This window comes from Manis javanica, chromosome 3, assembly GCF_040802235.1.
Source record: "Manis javanica isolate MJ-LG chromosome 3, MJ_LKY, whole genome shotgun sequence".
NCBI classification, from domain to species: Eukaryota; Metazoa; Chordata; class Mammalia; order Pholidota; family Manidae; genus Manis; species Manis javanica.
The window spans coordinates 168,481,032-168,501,133 of NC_133158.1; the positions used below are offsets into that span (position 1 = coordinate 168,481,032).

At 34.0% G+C, this 20,102-nt stretch overlaps 1 protein-coding gene across 6 annotated transcripts in view; it reads right to left on the minus strand.

Moving 5' to 3' along the window:
• The window catches only part of STAG1 (STAG1 cohesin complex component), a 436,291-nt gene that overhangs the window by 43,024 nt on the left and 373,165 nt on the right, over positions 1-20,102 (minus strand). For all 6 annotated transcript variants that reach the window (XM_073232352.1, XM_073232354.1, XM_073232353.1 and 3 more), the window contains one exon: positions 9,014-9,094. In XM_073232352.1, the coding sequence (XP_073088453.1) occupies positions 9,014-9,094 (81 nt within the window). The remainder of the gene's footprint in view (positions 1-9,013; positions 9,095-20,102) is intronic.

The following is a 20,102-nucleotide window of genomic DNA, read 5'->3' on the forward strand; positions in this document are numbered from 1 at the left end:
CCCTTTATCGGATCTGTCATTTATGAATATATTCTCCCATACTGTAGGATGTCTTTTTGTTCTTCTGATGGTGTACTTTGCTGTATAGAAGCTTTTCAGCTTGATATAGTCCCACTTGTTCATTTTTGCTTTTGTTTCCCTTGCCCAGGGAGACATGTTCATGAAGAAGTTGCTCATGTTTATGTCCATGAGATTTTTGCCTATGTTTTTTTCTAAGAGTTTTATGGTTTCACGACTTACATTCAGGTCTTTGATCCATTTCGAATTTACTTTTGTGTATGGGGTTAGACAGTGATCCAGTTTCATTCTCTTACATGTAGCTGTCTAGTTTTGCCAACACCAGCTGTTGAAGAGGCTGTTATTTCCCCATTGTATGTCCATGGTTCCTTTATTGTATATTAATTGACCATATATGTTTGGGTTAATGTCTGGAGACTCTATTCTGTTCCACTGGTCCGTGGGTCTGTTCTTGTACCAGTACCAAATTGTCTTGATTACTGTGGTTTTATAGTAGAGCTTGAAGTTGGGGAGCAAGATACCCCACTTTATTCTTCCTTCTCAGGATTGCTTTGGCTATTCGGGATCTTTGGTGTTTCCATATGAATTTTAGAACTATTTGTTCCATTTCGTTGAAGAATGCTGTTGGTATTTTGATAGAGATTGCATTGAATCTGTAGATTGCACAGGCTGGCCATTTTGACAATATTAATTCTTCCTAGCCAAGAGCATGGGATGAGTTTCCATTTGTTAGTGTCCTCTTTAATTTCTCTTAAGTGTCTTGTAGTTTTCAGGGTATATAGGTCTTTCACTTCCTTGGTTAGGTTTATTCCTAGGTATTTTATTCTTTTTGATGCAATTGTGAATGGAATTGTTTTCTTGATTTCTCTTTCTGCTAGTTCATTATTAGTGTATAGGAAAGCAACAGATTTCTGTGTATCAATATTGAATCCTGTAACTTTGCTGAATTCCGGTATTAGTTCTAGTAGTTTTGGAGTGGAGTCTTTAGGGTTTTTTATGTGCAATATCATGTCATCTGCAAATAGTGACAGTTTGACTTCTTCTTTACCAATCTGGATTCCTTGTATTTCTTTGTTTTGTCTAATTGTTGTGGCTACGACCTCCAGTACTATGTTGAATAACAGTGGGGAGTGTGGGCATCCCTGTATTGTTCCCGATTTTAGAGGAAAAGCTTTCAGCTTCTTGCTGTTAAGTATGATGTTGGCTGTGGGTTTATCATACATGGCCTTTATTATGTTGAGGTACTTTCCCTCTATGCCCATTTTGTTGAGAGTTTTTATCATGAATGGATGTTGAATTTTGTTGAATGCTTTTTCAGCATCTATGGAGATGATCATCTGGTTTTTGTCCTTTTTGTTTATGTGGTGGATGATGTTGATGGATTTTCAATTGTTGTACCATCCTTGCATCCCTGAGATGAATCCCACTTGGTCATGGTGTATGATCCTCTTGATGTATTTTTGAATTCAGTTTGCTAATATTTTGATGAGTATTTTTGTATCTGTGTTCATCAGGGATATTGGTCTGTAATTTTCCTTTTTGGTGGGGTCTTTGCCTGGTTTTGGTATTAGGGTGATGCTAGCTTCATAGAAGGAGTTTTGAAGTATTCCCCCCTCTTCTATTTTTTGGAATACTTTGAGAATGGGTTTTATGTCTTCTCTGTATGTCTGATAAAATTCCGCGGTAAATCCATCTGGCCTGGGGATTTTGCTCTTGGGTAGTTTTTGATTACCACTTCAATTTCATTGCTGGTAATTGGTCTGTTTAGATTTTGTGTTTCTTCCTTGGTCAGTCTTGGACGGTTGTATTTTTCTAGGAAGTTGTCCGTTTCTTCTAGGTTTTCCAGCTTATTAGCATATAGGTTTTCATAGTATTCTCTAATTATTTTTTGTATTTCAGTGGGGTCCGTCATGATTTTTCCTCTCTTGTTTCTGATTCTGTTGATGTGTGTAGATTCTCTTTTTCTCTTAATATGTCTGGCTAGGGGCTTATCTTTTTTGTTTATTTTCTCAAAGAACCAGCTCTTGGTTTCATAGATTTTTTCTATTGTTTTATTCTTCTCAATTTTATTTATTTCTTCTCTGATCTTTATTATGTCCCTCCTTCGGCTCACTTTGTGCCTCATTTGTTCTTCTTTTTCCAATTTCAGTAATTGTGACTTTAGACTATTAATTTGGGATTGTTCTTCCTTTGTTAAATATGCCTGGATTGCTATATAGTTTCCTCTTAAGACTGCTTTCGCTGCGTCCCACAGAAGTTGGGGCTTTGTGTTGTAGTTGTCATTTGTCTCCATATATTGCTTGATTTCTATTTTAATTTGTTTGTTGATCCATTGATTATTTAGGAGCATGTTGTTAAGCCTCCATGTTTGTGAGCCTTTTTGCTTTCTTTGTACAATTTATTTCTAGTTTTATACCTCTGTGGTCTGAGAAGTTGGTTGGTAGAATTTCAATCTTTTGGAATTTACTGAGGCTCTTTTTGTGGCCTAGTATGTGGTCTATTCTGAAAAATATTCCATGTGCACTTGAGAAGAATGTGTATCTTGCTGGTTTTGCATGTAGAGTTCTGTAGATGTCTATTAGGTCCATCTGTTCTAGTGTGCTGTTCAGTGCCTCTGTGTCCTTACTTATTTTCTGTATGGTGGATCTGTTCTTTGAGGTGAGTGGTGTGTTGAAGTCTCCTAAAATGAGTGCATTGCATTCTATTTCCTCCTTTAGTTCTGTTAGTATTTGTTTCACATATGTTGGTGCTCCTGTATTGGGTGCATATATATTTATAATGGTTATATCCTCTTGTTGTTATATCATTATATAATGTCCTTTATCTCTTGTTACTTTCTTTGTTTTGAGGTCTATTTTGTCTGATACTAGTACTGCAACACCTGCTTTTTTCTCTCTATTGATTGCATGAAATATCTTTTTCCACCCCTTGACTTTTAGTCTGTGTGTCTTTGGGTTTGAGGTGAGTCTCTTGTAAGCAGCATATAGGTGGGTCTTGCTTTTTTATCCATTCTATTACTCTGTGTCTTTTGATTGGTGCATTCAGCATTTACATTTAGGGTGATTATTTAAAGATATGTATTTATTGCCATTGGAGGCTTTAGATTTGTGTTTACCAAAGGTTCAAGGTTAGCTTCTTTACTATCTAACTGTCTAAGTTGCTTGTTAAGCTATTATAAACACAGTCTGATGATTCTTTAGTTCTCTCCCTTCTTATTCCTCCTCCTCCATTGTTTATACATTAGGTGTTTTATTTTGTGGTCTTTTGTGTTTCCTTTGACTGCTTTTGTGAGTAGTTGATTTTATTTTTTGCCTTTAGTTAGTATTTGGTCTGCTTTCTTTGCTGTGATTTTATTTTCTCTGGTGACATCTGTTTAGCCTTAGGTGTGCTCTCATCTAGAGCAGTCCCTCTAAAATACCCTGTAGAGGTAGTTTTTGGGAGACAATTACCCTCAACCTTTGCTTGTCTGGGTATTGTTTAATCCCTCCTTCATATTTAAATAATCGTGCTGGATACAGCATTCTTGGTTCAAGGCCCTTCTGTTTGATTGCATTAAATATGTCATGCCATTCTCTTCTGGCCTGTAAGGTTTCTGTTGAGAAGTCTGATGATAGCCTGATGGGTTTTCCTTTGTAGGTGACCTTTTTTCTCTCTCTTGCTGCCTTAAATACTCTGTCCTTGTTCTTGACCTTTCCCATTTTAATTATCATGTGTCTTGGTGTTGTCCTCCTTGGGTCTCTTGTGTTGGGAGTTCTGTGGGCTTCCATGGTCTGAGAGACTATTTCCTTCCTCAGTTTGGGGAAGTTTTCAGCAATTATTTCTGCAAAGACACTTTCTATCCCTTTTTCTCTCTCTTCTTCTTCTGTTACCCCTATAATGCGGATGGTCACACAGTTCTCTTAATATTGTTTCATTCCTGGAGATCCTTTTATCTCTCTCTGCATCAGCTTCTCTGCGTTCCTGTTCTCTGATTTCTATTCCAATAATGGCCTCTTGCACCTCATCCAGTCTGCTCTTAATTTCTTCCAGAGATTTTTTTATTTCTGTATTCTTCCTTCCAACTTTATCCTTTAGCTCTTGCATATGTCTCTGCAGGTCCATCAGCATGGTTATGACCTTTATTTTGAATTCTTTTTCAGGAAGATTGGTTAGGTCTATCTCCCCAGACTCCCTCTTGGGGGATATCTGGGTTATTCTTGACTGGATCAAATTCTTCTGCCTTTTTATGGTGATAGAGGTAGTCCTGGGCAGTTGGTGCATGTGTTAGCTGTGAGAACAAAGTCCCTTTCTGCTTCCTGGTCGTCTTGCCCACCTTGCTCCTCTGCTGGTTACCTGTACATGGGGAGCAGCTTCCGGTTTTATTTCTGGAGCCGCCACTGGCAGGACAGCCACTGGAGCAGCACTACCGCCCAGAGGGTTAGGGTGCCTGGAGTTCCCTGGGATTCCCAGCTGCTGGGCTGAGTGTCCCAGGATGCTGTCATCCAGCTGTGAGGCCCCTGTCCCTTTAAGACTTTCAAAAAGCACTCGCTTTTCTTTTGTCCTGGGGGCGCTGGCTGCGGGAACCTGCTTGCAGATTTTACTGTCCCGTTTCCCTAATATCCAGCACACCACACACTGTGTGTCTGCGCTCCCAGTGTAGATGGCTAGGGCTGGGTATTTAGCAGTCCTGGGCTCGCACTCCCTCCCCGGTCCAACTCCCTTCCTCCCGCTGGGAGCTGGGGTGGGGGGTGCTCGGATCCTGCTGGGCTGCGGCTTGTTTCTTACCCCTTCATGAGGTGCTGAGTTCTTGCAGATGTAGATGTAGCCTGGCTATTGTACTGTATCTTCTGGTCTCTCTTTTAGGAATAGTTGTATTTGTTGTATTTCCAAAAATATATATGGTTTTGGGAGGAGATTTCCGCTGCCCTACTCACGCTGCCATCTTGGCACCTCCCTGATAATATCTATTTACATGTTTTTTAAAACAAACATATACTCAAATAAGAGAACCAAAAATTATGAAAAACCACTCTATATGTTATACCCCAAACTAATAACCATAATTTATTAATTAAAAATTTAAGTGACCTCTTCAGAGATTTAAATGTGTTTCTTTAAATGAAACCATAAATAGAGAAAAACAAGTAGTGGTCAGTTGGCTAGCTCCCTCACTAGCAAAATGGTTCATTCCATATTAACATAATTAGTATTCAACAACCAAAAAAACATTTTCAAGTCTCTAACTGATCAGCATTATAAATGTTATATTATAACCTCAAGGTCTATATATAGACCTTAAGGGTCTGTTGCATTACATTTAATTTTCAGGAAACAAATTCAAGGTAAAAATAAGTATAGAGAGTTTTAGATGCATCATTACCGAAGTCTGTACAGTTAATCCATGGCATTACAAACTAAGCCATTTAAAAATCAAGTAACTTCTAATTTAAATGCTTTTATGGCACAGAATGATGAAAGAAAACTGGCTATGTGACATAACTTACAAAGCTTTTCAATACCCAACAGATTGACATGGTTAATTTGTGTTAGGTTAGGAGTTAACCAATGTGCCCTAAAAATTTTATTAAAAAAAGAAAAAACCACAACAAAACTCTCTACAAATAGTTGCAACTTAATAACAGAATTTAAAGAGTGCTAAAAGAAAAACCACTAGACTGAGATTCTACAGACTTGGCTATGTAAGTGTTATCTTAGGCAAGTCCCAATTTTTCTAAGTATCCAGTTTAATATCTATAAAAAGGGATTTTAACACCTATTTTACAGGATTATTGATAAGATTTAATTAAATTAGAGCATTTAATTCAAGTGATTTGCAAAATGCAAAAACATCAGCAAGATAATTACAACAATGTCCCCTTATCTAAAACAAGCAGGTTTCATCAAATCATTTCCAAATTCCCTTATAGCTCTAATATTACATTTATAAACAACAGAATAATGCTCCTACAGTAATGAAGATACAGAACACACTAAGAGTTTTTCTAGTATTCATCCAAGCTCAACAACTCTGAGTTATGAGTTGTGAGTTATATGTGATAAACTAAAACCTAAGATTAGGATGGATAGTCAGGATATTTTTGTACTAGTTTTTGAAAATTAATTTTTGTGATAAAATTATTATCACTGTTAAATATCACCAACAATAAAAACAACCCTTCAAACAGTATCAAAGGTATAAAGCAAAAAGTACATCTCTCTCCTTATGCTTGTCCCCAAAGAATTTCTATTTCCCAGAGGTAACCACTGTTTAAACTTTACTAAGATATTTATCCAGACATCTTCAGTATAGCAGTTATTAACCTTAGCAAAGACTGCAGAATTTCAGAGATAGAAAAGATTTGCCCAGTACACTTTTAAATTCATAAATGAGTAACATGAGACACAGATGTGGCTTAGTTGCTATTAATATATGGAAAGCACTTTATAATAGATAAAAAGCTTTAACATAAATCATCTGTTTTAAAATTATTTAAGTAACTTGCCTCAAGGTTATTTATACAACTTAGTGACTTAGATGGAACTAGAGTTAGGAAGTTGATATCTTATTAAGTGGGATAATATATAGATTGTATGCATACTATAATATTTATGCATGTGGCTCTTAAATTTTCAAAGATAACCTACATCACATAAAGGATTAGGAAGTGTGGCAACTCCTGATCTAGTAATTATTATGTATGTGTCATTAAAATAATTGTTTTAAAAGGAGAATCTTAGTAATGAAGGAGTGGTTTTTAAAGTTTGATGTGTTTTGAAGATTCATGCTTTTCAAGATGATCAGTTAGAGAATCTAATTTTAAACTACAATTGATACACAATGATTACTAAATATACTTTAAATTTAAAAAACAATCACAATAACTTCAAGTGAGAATAACTTGAAAGAATTAAGAAGAATTTCATATTTTATATAAATGCATACAGAACTATAAACAGAAAGCAACTTAATAGTAGAGTCAATGAAAAGATGCTACAGCATTCTTTCTTGCCTAAAGAAAACCAGTGTTGGCCACAAAATCTGCTTCGCCACTGTGGCAGTGACAACTATGAAATCTGTGTTATGATTAATAACAAAAATGAAGCTATCTTTTATTATAGAATTGTCAGATTACAATTAAATTGAAAGTCAAGGAAGCTCAAAATAATTTTGCTGTAACAGCATTAAAAAAAACCAGAAAAATAAACAAACAAGTGGGTTCAAGAATAGAGATTCTCACTTCAATTATGCAATATCTGGAGTAAAGGACAAAATTTACATTAAGTTCAATGGAGTTGAATTAAGCATTACTTATGCTAAATTTTTAGGCAAGTTTATATTCCAAATTTACTAAAATGCAATTATCAACATTCAGCAAAAATATAAAATAATTCAGATATTAAAATGATCTCAGTGGAAAAAATGGAATATAAAAATCACCCAGATGAAAAAATCAGAAAAAAATCTGTGTGTAATATATAAACTCTAGTTAACAAATTTTAACTTAAATTCAATCTTTCAATTTTACATATTAAAGAACATTTCAAAAAACATGAAAATGTAATGCAGTTGTAGAGTGGCTTTTTCTAATAAAGAAAGTTTAAATTTGGGTTGTGCTTTTCACTACTGAAATTGTTAAAAGAAACTAGGAAGCTAACTAATATATTAGCATCCTTATAACTGAAAATAAACAAAAAACCCAATTATTTTCTAAAGGCAGAGAAATCCTCAAGTTATTAATCAGAAAGGGCAAAAAAGGAAAAAAAAATTCTTTTTCTGAGAAAAGAATGTTCCATCAAGCTGGTGGTTCTATATAGAAATGCATTATTAACCTTCTTTACTGTTGAACACCTTCTGTTTTGTCAAGATGACGATATGTAAACATCATAATACTTTTACTTGGTTCTTTATCAAGTGTTTGTTTATTACATGTTCAAGTATTTCTCATTCCATGAAACAATTAAAACATATTTATATATATGTGGCTGATTCCAATGTATAAAATAATTTTGATCTGATTCTCTTCATGGTCCTATTTAATGGCTCCCCGTTTTCTTTTTAGGTGAATGATTTTTCACCATGAGATCATTTTTCTTAAAAAATTTAATTTGTGGAAAAGTTCCTTCAAAAAGGATTCACATTTGATTCTGTTAGGTGTGGGGATACCAGCACTACAGAACATTATAAATCAAAAGCTTAATTTAATGTTTTAAATGGACTACTGAAGTAGTATGAATTTAGGGTGGAAACCCATGTAAAAACTAGCTCATGGTTACAAGCTTTCATAAGAGACCTATTTTTTCTTCTTTGATCAATCACAAATTTTAAGACAAGCTTTTTTCCTTATATTCCCTCATGAATAAAGATGGTGTGGGTTATTTCTTGTGCTAGGAATAGCTCTTAGGATCTCAACTTCACCATGGAGCTGTGCTGCCTATTAGATATCCACCTTGGAAGGGCCTTGGGATTTGTCTAGATTAGAAAATATCCTCAAGGTTACGTGGGCTTCAGTGCTCTGCTCAACTCTCCTGCATCCTTGTTTCACTTAATTTCTCTGGTATGTATTTTCCTTTTTGTTTTGCATGGTCATGGATAGATTAAAATTTTAAAAAAAACCTCTATCCAACAATTTAAATTGTTTTTAATAAGAATGATGTTTAGTTTTGGCCCCAAGGTGTTATGTCAGAATCACAAGTTACATGTATTACCTTTCAATATTATTCTCTTTTTATAGCATGGCACCTATCAGAGCACTTATGATTTCTACTACAGCTATTTCTTATAAGAATTCTAACTTTGTGTGTATATACAATTCTGTGTCTGTTGCTTGAAGAACTAGTTATCTTCCAAAGAGGTAAAATGTACTTAATCATAGGATAAAGTAAGAATTGATAACAATATTATATATTTTATTGAAAGTTATAATTATAATATGTGATAATAATAAGCTATTAATGAGTTAAGCAAGGTTACTTTATTTTGGTAATAACCCTCCTGCCTTCAGGAACTTCTACTTACTTTGGAAGGAGAACCATCAGTAATTTTCACCAACTGCCAAAGAATCGAATAATGGGAGCACTGCAGGGCCTGTACGACTATCTGTATCAAATAGAAAAATTCAGTAAGACATAATTTATGGTTTGCATAGTATCAAGAGAACAACAATATTTATCAGTTTTAATCTTATTTTTGTAGAATTAATGAGAATGTATAAAATTATATTTGGTTAAAAAAATAAGACAAACCAGCATATTAACCTAGAGAATAAAGATATAACATATCTTGATAAATATGGACCCAAGTAACACTACGCTTTCAACAAAAATGGTCATGAATACTTTTAGCCATATTTTTGAAGGGAGACTGAAATTATATCCAAATTTTGTAACTAATATCTGAAACTGAAATTCATCCAAGTTTTGCTAAATGATTAGTTTTAAAGCATTCTTAACATAAAATATAACTCACATAAAATGTGCATAAGACATATAAAACAATGAATATAAAGAAAAATACTACGTAACCACCACCCAGGTCAGGAAGTAGAACATAGCCAGTACAATTTTCTGCCAATATAATCTCTCCTCCCCAATAAGGGTAACAGTTATTTTTATCAGGCAGTCAGTACATTTTAGCTACCTCAGAGTGCATTTCTAAATACTGAGGACCTCAGAGGGCTTTTGTTTGTGTGTTATTTCTATCTGTATTACCATATTAGAAACTATAACTTATTCAAAAACAAAAACAAACTGATTATATCATAACATAAATACTCCCAAAAAAGAACGAAATTTTCTAAAATGAAAAAAATTTGGTGGGAAGATGGCACTGTTCTACATTTTTGCAAATCTCTAACATTTGGCTTAACAGAAAACCAAAGTTTTGTATCTGCTTTTGCATTCTGTTACATATGCTGTTTTGATTGAAATATATTAAGAAAATCCAGTGTTACAGATTAGCTGGAAAAATAAGGTATATTTTAATAGTCTTTGTAGATAAATCTGGATATTCTTTGATATGACACCAATACTTCCATGTACATTTTTGAGAGAATGAGAACGAAAAAAGCAAACATCTTCCTGTTATTATGAAAATAGTTTGACTTCATGGTCCTGCTCTGGAAACCCCAGGGGTTCCTGGACCACCCCTTGGGAACCACTGCTCTAGGAACAGGATTGCTGAGTAATCAAGTATATATATGTCTAACTTTATAGTAGTTCGTACCAAACTGTTGCCCAAAGTATTCAATGAGCTTTGATACTTCCTGTGTCTCCATGTTTTTACCAACATTGGATAACATCATGTTTTAAATTCTGTGATTTTATTATGTATGAATAGTATCTTAATGTGGTGTTAACTTACACTTCTTTAATTACCAATGGAGATGGGAACCTTTTCATTTTTTACTGGCACTGAATTCACGGTTTATGAAAAGTCTGCCCAGTTTTTCAGACAGACAAATAATAGAATTCAGGAAAGTAAAGCTGATTAAGAATCATAACACAAAATAGAATTTCATTTTGGATAGGTATTTTTCTACCTTTTTTTTGAATACATTTAATGTAATAAAGCTTACCTGATAATATGATATTCTACTATTATAGTGTCTCTAAATCTTCCTCACTTGATAAACTAAAAACTGTAAGGATGAATATATATAAAGAATAAATGCAAAGAGAAACAAGTACATGGAATTCTGGAGGAAGTAGATAGAATTTTAGCTGGTTTTACTTTAAAAATTTCAGGTTTCAGACCATGAAAGCAAAAGATATCTATAACATGCTTACTCAGCACTGAAAATAGCTCAACGATATTAGAGGAATGAGTGGTGCTGCTTTTGATGCAACACTTATGAGATGATGTCAGGGTTTTATTAAACATAATAATTAAATGACTGATTCATGGCATACTGCCAGAAACAAGACTACTGAAACATTATCAAATTATGAACATTACTACTAAAGAAATCACCTTACATGACTTAGAAAATGCTCAATATGGTACACCTATTGGTATGGGATACCTTTTGCTACCTTCTATTTTAAAATATAAAGTACATTAGTAAAGTGGTTTGTGTGGAAGGAAAAGAGATTTGAATTTCTCTTCAATCTGAAACCATCTGAACTGTTAAATTACTGGAAGTGATATATAAATTAACAAATTAATGGGAAATTAGGATATGGAAAAAAGTAATGTCCAAGAATTGCTTAACTTTGGTTATATCATTTATCCTAATCATCACAAATATCATTTCTGTTTTTTCTACATTTCTATTGACCTATATACTAGGAATTATTCTGTGTTACAGAGTTCTGCAGAAGTTTCTTGGAGGTGGTTATAAGAAAAGAGAGGTATTTGGTCACTCCAAAACCTATTTCAAATAGAGCATCTTTATTTTAATCTGTTTCATATATTGGTATTCATCTTGTTTATTTTAGAAGGGCTCCACTGCTTTATTTTAAAATAAAAAGCTCACTTTCACTAACTGGGCAGCATTTTGCTCTCTCACCGGTATGGTTATATAATACAGCTGATCACCTTTCAAAGAAAGTTCAGAACTCTTCTTTCCAGGTTATTCCAACAGTTATATTGGTATTTTATCCTACATACTAGCAATGTTGTCCTAACTTGTCCAGAAGTCATTTACTCAGCAACTTCATTTTTCTGTAGTACAGATCAAACAACAAGGACAAGGGATTGTTGTAACCTGTGAGGAACATCATTCTATGTTTTTCTTGACTAACACTGCTCTATCCTGGAGAGGATCTTCAAATAATAGCAAGTGTGGGTCTGATGACTAAGAATTTCTTCCAACCCTACTCTTCTGTGCTCATGTTTATAAGAGGTAACATTCCTGGGAGGACACAGTAATGTGTTTTGCACATTTCTGGGCAAAAGTAATTAAGAAACAGGCAAGCCTTTTCTATCTTCTCCTCCCCTATCAGCTAGCTGGATACCAATGCCCCAGGGGTTCTTGGGTCCCTGAATGACTGTGTGGTGGTGCAGGGACACGACATTTCCCTAATTGCACTTCATGTTCTGGGGCTGAGAAATAAATTTCTAATGTGTTAAGCCACTGAGATATGGAGGTTAATCTATTATAGTAGTTAGCATTACCTTAACTAACATAATTTTTTATTAGGTCATTTACTTAATAATCAGTTCTTGTCTATTTAAAGGAACTACAGCTCCTTATCTTTGATTAGCAGATTGAATCAGTGAGAATCATGCAACCTCCAGGTAATGATATCACTATCTTGAAGATGAACTGTATTACTAAATATAAATTAAGACTAAAGGCTAACCTAGAACATTTAAGTTTAGAAAAACTGAACTTGCATGGAAAATAAAATCTGACTAGAGAATAAGTAAAAAAATCATTATGCATAATATATACACACAGATACATATTACCTACACATATGGGACATATTTAAAATGATCCTATCATAACTGTGGGTAAATTTGAACTTTCACTTTTCTGTTTGCACGAGACTTGAAGGGGAAGTAGGATCAAATTTTTTAGCGGGTATCTCCTTTTGAAAAGAGTGTTTAGATGCAAATTAATAATCAACATGGCTTCACCAAAAAAGGATATAAGGCTGGCAAATAAGCACATGAAAATATGTTTAACATTATTAACATTACGGAAATGTACATTAAAAGCACAAGGCACCACATACATACCTACTAGGATGACTAAAGTAAAAAATACTGACAAACACCAGTTGCTGGCAAGGATGCAGAACAACTGGAATTCTCATACATTGATAGCAGAAATGCAGAATGGTACAGCCACTCTGGAAAATGGTTTGGCAGTTTCTAATAAAGGTAAACACACACTTAAAATAAGATGCAGAGATTGCACTCTTGGGCATTTACTTAAGAGAAATGAAAACTTATGTTCAAAGAAAGAACTATACACTTATATTCACAGCAGCATTTAGCTGTTGTGATAGTCAAAAGCTGGAAACAACCCAAACATCTTGCAACATGTGAATGGATGAAACAAACTGTAGTGTATGTACACAATACACTACAACTGTGCAGTAAAAATGAACCACCTATTGATTGACACAACTTAGATTCATCTCAAAGGCACTGTGCTCAGCCAAAGATTTTATGCTCTAGAAGGTTACAGTATGATTTCATTTATTTGGAAATCTCAAAAAAAACAAAACTGTAGTGATGGAAAATATCAGTGGTTTCTAGGAGTCCACAGGTAGAGCAAGCATATAACTATAATGGGATAAGTTTTTGGAATGGTGAAAACTGTTCTGTAACCTGACTGGGTGGTGAACACATAAATCTATACACACTTTAAAATTGATAACATCACATAAAAAGGAAAGTTAATATTACTGTAGTAATTTAAAATATGACAATATGGCAGAATGGAGTTTGCAGTAATATATTTTTCTTGAGGAAATGCTAAGAAAAGCACAAATATCAAAGGAAATCACAGTGATAAAAAGTAACAAATATTTCTTTAATAAAAGAAGATTCCTGTTTTACATGTGCTTTGGGAATGAGGGATCATCCAAAGTGCTGTATTACCAGAAGGCATGCTATACTATAGGTTAAAAAAAATCTTGAGATGGATGAAACTCAGATTCAAAAAAATTCAAACAGTAAAAGGTTAATTTCTGTAACTAAAAAAAAAAAAAAAAAATTGCCTAGGAATCGATTTCATAGCAGTCTAATGTATATTAATGCTTGGCAGTTCTGGACCCTGGGATATTACTGTCAAACTTTCTTCTAATTCCAAGTAGTATATGAAACAAAAGCAAGAGTATGAAGAAAAATATATGTCAATAATGAGTCCAGTATGGAATATTATATTCTCCTTTAGTAGTAATCTCTTTTTACTGATTTCCAAAAGGGGATTTGGTATATGGTGGAAAGCACATTGGACGAGGGGTTTACATCACACAATCTCAGGCCTACAACAGTCCATGTGCAGTAGACTTTTCTCATTTATACTCCTTTATTTATTACAGCATTATTTAATAGTCAAGATGTGGAAGCAATCAAATCCCCTACAACTTCCCCTATGGCAACTACCAGTCTGTTCCGTGTTTATTAGCCTTTTACTGTTTATTTGTTTTATATTTTAGAATCCACATATAAGTGAAATCATATGGTATCTGTTCTTTCTCTAATTTCACTTAGCATAATACCCTCTAGGTCCATCCATGTTGTCTCAACTGGAAAGATTTCATTATTTTCTTATGGCTGAATAATATTCCATTGTGTATATACCACATCTTTATCCATTCATTTATTGATGGGCACTTAGGTTGCTTCTGTATCTTGGCTACCATAAATAATGCAGCGATAAACCTAGGAGTATATATATATCTTTTTGAATTAGTGATTTTGTGTTATTTGGGTAAATTCCCATTAAGTGGAGTTACTGGGTTGTATGGTATTTGTTTTTAGTTTTTTGAGAAACCTTGAGAGAGCAGATGAATTTCACCCTAGCCTTGCCTCCGAAGGACCTACAAAGATTAAGACAAAAGCAAAACAAAACTTCATGCTCCAAGCATAAAAATTAAGAGCCAACAGAAATAATTTAACATTTTTAAAATTAACAGTCTAATCTAAATAATTTTTGCAATCATTATGTTCAAGAGCTTTGGCTGAGACAGCTGAAATATAAGAATAAAGATTTTATCAAATTTTTCTGTGGCTCCTGGTTCTAAAATTTACACCAGGTAATGAATGTTTTCTTTTGTTCCTGTGGTTATGTTTTGGTCTGGGACTTTCTAAACCTCAAAATATACATTGGTCAGGCTTGTAAGTGGCCTTCATTAAGTATGACAAACAATTACTCCTCTAATTTTTACTTTTTCATTTTTAAAACACTAAGCTATAATTTACATATACAGGAAAATTTCCTGTTTTTAACATACAGTTCTGTGAATTCTGACAAACATATAGTCATGGAACCACCAAAAACAATCAAGATTTCAAACAGTTTCATCATCTCTAAAATTCCCCCATGCCCTTTTGCACTCCATCCCTTCCCATATGCTAGATATCTTTTTTCTGCCCCTACAGTTTTGACTTTTCTAGAATGCATAGCCATTATATAGCACGTAACTTTGTACATCTGGCTTCTTTGACTTTATGTTAGTGAGATTCATCCATGTTGTTTTTGTAACAGTACTTCCTTCCACTTTATTGCTGAAAAGTATTTTATTGTATGGATGATAATTTGTCTTCATACATTCACCAGTTTATGGATATTTAAGTTATCTGCAGTTTTGGCAATTATGAATACAGTTGCTATAAACATTCAGGTAGTTAAATTTGCATTTCACCTGGTTAAATACCCAGGAGAGGGACTGCTGTGTCAGATGATAAGTGTATATATAACTTTATAAGAAACTGTCAAACTGCTTTCCAAAATGGCTATACCATTTTGCATTCCCACCAGCAGTGTGTAAGGAGTTCCAACTGCTTTCTGAAAAATTTGTAGCAGTATCTCATTGTGGTTTTAATTTCCATTTCCATAATGACTAATGATAAAATAAATTGTTTTTCATGTACTTACTTGCAACCTACCATCTTTGATGAATATCATTTCAATTCTTTTGCCCATTTTCAAAAATTGGCTTGCTTTTCTTACTATTGAATTTTGAGATGTTTATATTTTTGGTACAAGTTTGTTATTAGATCTGTCAGTGGCAAATATTTTCCAGTCTACGGGCTTGCCTTTTCAATTTTCTTAATCTTTTAAGAGCAGAAGTGCTTAATTTTGATGAATGTCTACATTTAACTTTTTTCTCTTACGGATTGTGCTTTTGGTGCTGTGTCTAAGAAATATTTGATTAACTAATGATCACAGATTTTTTAAAATGTGTTTTCCTAGATGTTTTATAGTTGCAGATTTTACATTTAGGTCTATAGTCTATTTTCAGTCTAAGAAATCTTTGATTAACTAATGATCACAGATTTTTTAAATGTGTTTTCCTAGATGTTTTATAGTTGCAGATTTTACATTTAGGTCTATGGTCTATTTTCAGTTAATTTTTGTTATATGGTGTGAAGTATGGATTGAGATTCATTTTTTTATATGGATATCAATATATCCATATATGTTTAAATACTTGCTGAAAAAATTAAAATTATTCTTTCTTCAAAGAACTGCTTTGGCACCGTTGTCAAAAATCAACTGAACATGTATGTTTAGGTCTATATTTGGATTCTCTATGTTGTTCCTTTGATGTATATATCTATCTTTTCTTCAGTACCACATTAAATTACTGCTTATAGTTATAAACCAAGTAGTGTTAATCTTCTTTGTTCTACTTTTCAAAATTCTTTTGGTGATTTTATTTCTGTTGCCTTTCCGTATAAATTTTGGAATCAAATTGCCAATTTATACAAAAAGTCCTGAAATATTAAATGCAATTGTGTTAAAATCTAAGATGAGCTTAGGGAGAACCGACATCCTAACAATACTGAGTCTTCTAATTCATGGACATATATCTTCATTTACTTAAATGCTTTATTTCTTTCATTAGTGCTTTGTAGTTTTGCATATGGATCTTGCATGTATTTCATTAGATTTGCACCTACGTATTTCATGGTTTTTGGTGCTATTGTAAATGGTGTATAATTTTAAAAATTTCAATTTCTAGTCATTCATTACTAAAAAACTGTTTTTAAATTTAAAAAGCAATAGGTATATATGGTAAAATATCCAACAGTATAATGGTGTACAATTCAAACTAAATTTTCTGACCACTACAGATCTCTGGTTTTTTGTTGAGAAAGTCACTGCTAACAGTTTACGTATCACCCCAGAAATAATCTGTCAACTAAAAGTTATGTGTATAGATAGATCTTATCACCTTTAAATTTACATACTGCTCTGCTCCTTGCCTTTTTCATTAAATTTCATTAAATTTCAACCCCTGAAGAATTTGAGGGTTAGGGGTACTGGCGTATGTAGTCAAAAGTCCATATAGAATGTTTGACTCCCTTAAAAGTTAACTACTAAGAGCCTGCTGTTGATGGAAGCCTTAGTAGTAACATAAATAGTTAACACATATTTTGTATGTTATATGTATGATGTACTGTATTCTTACAAAAAGTTAGGGAAAATGTTATTAAGAAAATCATAAAGAAGAGATATACATTTACAGTGCTGTATTTATTGAAAAAAATAGCCACATCTAAGGGAAGCTGTGCAGTTCAAACCTGTATTGTTCCAGGGACAACTGTAGTAGCAAACTAGTAGCAGAAAAGGAAACACTGAAAGTAATTTCAAAAGTTTGGTTTGAGTGGGTATGCAATAGCTACGTGACCTTAGGCACGTTATTAATATCTCTATGCTTCAGTTTAATCATCAAGAAAATAATAATTATACATATTCCATAGGGTTGTCATAAGGCTTAAACAAATGTATGCATGTTAAGACTTAAAATAGTACCTGATACATAATAAGTGGGAAGGAGAGTTTTCTATTGCTGATGCCTTGAGAAGCCCAAAGTTGGGAACATATGATTACTTTTCCTTCTTAATGGGTTTCTCACAATATTTTGTTATACAACAAAGATTTATCAAAATAATTCACAAATGTTCTTTACTGTTTTTCAAAGTTTAGAGTTAACTCAGATTCTTCTGGACACTATATAGTAAAGCAAAAGTTTTAATATTTTCTTTGTCTTAGATGTTACCTAAGACAAGATTTAAACTTAAAACCACACCAATAGGAAATAGGAACAAAGCCACAAAATAAGGAGAATTTAAATATTTCTTGCCTTTATTTAACAAAAAGTTATATGAAGAAACACTACAATAAATTCTGAAATGTGGGTCTTCACAAGCTAATGATTACTGTGTTAAGGAATTGCAATACCTTTTAATGTTTCATAGGTTAAAAATTCATTAGAATAGAGGAGGGCATAAACAGATGATGGATCATATTTACCTAAGTTATGTCAAAGTTTGAAATGAAACAGGACTATTTACGTAGTCCTGAGGAAACTTCCTACAGATTACTTACTAATTAAAAAAGGAAGTAATAACTCTACACAGAAGAAATTTGGCAGAACCTACCTTACTAAAGTGATCAAAGTTAACATTACCAAAATAGTGAACAAAATGATATCATGTGCCTCCTGATGTAATGCACTGATGATAGAATATATTTCATGTAGCATTCCTGCCAAGAATGCACAATCTGAATCTGAGCATGTAGATCAGATAAAACTAAACTGAGAACATTCTATAAAATAAATGGTCTGTACTCTTCAAAATGTCAACATCATAAAAGACAAAGACTGAGAAACAATTCTAGATTAAGGGAGACAAAGAAGGCATAACTGACTAAATGTAAGTGTTATTATGGCTTGGATCCTGAGCTGAGGAAAAAATGCTATAAAGAATATTAATAATACATTAAACACACACATATACATACATAAAGAGAATGCGAGAAAGTGCGCACTGTGGAAAACGACTGACAAGTGAACTTCTCTATAATTTGACTTTTCAAAAATAAATTACAAGAATAGGTAAATTCTTTCAAACTTTGGTCATAAAGATTCTAAAGCTAGAATAGTTTTAAAAAAGTACTAGCATGAGAAAAGAAAGATCACTGGAAGACAGGGGAAAAATATTCACTTAATCCTGAATAGTAGGACTGGGAAACTTTTAGGTGAAATGGTTATCATGGAAAACAGTTAAGAATATGGAGAATACAGTTCACCAAAATAGCTAGACAGCAAATTTTAAGGTATTGTCAAAATGTTAAGCATAAATGAGTTAACAACAGCAAACATTTGGGTATTCTTTCACATCCTTGCTCTAAAATGATGCATTTTTCTGGATTCTAATTCAAAGTACAGAGTTGGAATCTAAAAAAAGTGAGCTTGTATGGTCCTATGTAGAATTGGTTGAGTATAGTTTTTGAATATTCAATGCTGGCTATCTGAAGAGATGTCTCTAAAAGCTGCTAATTGCTAAAATGAACAAGAGTACAAGATAGTACAGATGCACTCAAAGTTCATATACATGATTAAAGTTTAAGAACATGTGTCTAATATTAAAGTTAATAAAGTTAAAGCAAATTTCACATAAATATTATATTTAAGAAATTGAAATGGGGTAATAATACATATGCAGTGAAAATAAATAAAAAAAACCAAAATAACCACAGAAGATAACACTGTGAGACTGTCACAAGTTGGTTCTAAGACAACAAATGATGGTGTAGTGAACCAAAATAGATTCAGACAGTTATTAACTCCCAAATGAAAGAGATATGCTACTCTTATTCTCTTCTTAAGGAAAATAAGGAGACCTAGAGGGGAAAAAGATGGTGGAGTAGGACAGCAAGGCGGAAACCTCCTCCTATGTACACCCAAAGAAACAAATGCAGCAAATACAACTAGCTCTGAAAATGACCTGAAGACTGCAGAACAGACCACCTACACCTGGGGAAGAGACCACATACAGAAGGATAAAATGGCAGAGCTGCAACCAATCAGGACCCAAACCATTTCCCCATCCCAGCCCACAAGCAGGAAGGAGAGGAACAGGGCTGGGAGGGATAAGTACTCCGGAAGTCTGCACATCAGTCCCTGAAGATCTGCTCTGGGAACAGAGTACACATGGAACAGGTGATTCACGGGGATGGACACCAGGGACAGTTGTAGCACTCTGGGAGGCTGAGATTCCTGTCACTTGTGGTGGACAGGCACCGTCCCGATCAGTCCTGCTGAGACCCAACACAGAGGCAGCAGTTTGAAAGATTTATCAGCAGTGTAAAGTGTGCCAGAAGGGAGTGGGTAGGAGGGTGCATTCTTTCCGAAGGAGAAAGGACAGGTGCACGATGCTTTCCCAGCCCTCCCTTAGCCCAACTGGTTGGGCGTTTGAGGAAGCCAGCTCCAAATGCTCTCTCTTGCTGGTGGCTCAGCCCTGTAGCATGCCTCTTGCTGCCCGGCAGGCTTTCTCAGCTTTCACGGCCCTTCCCAACTTGGGGGCACTTATGGGAGCCAGCTCTAAGCTCTCCAGCTTCCTCACTGCTGTCTCAGCCCCATGGCAGTGCTTCCCAACTCACCTGCCCCACCTGGCTGGCCCTGCCCAAGCA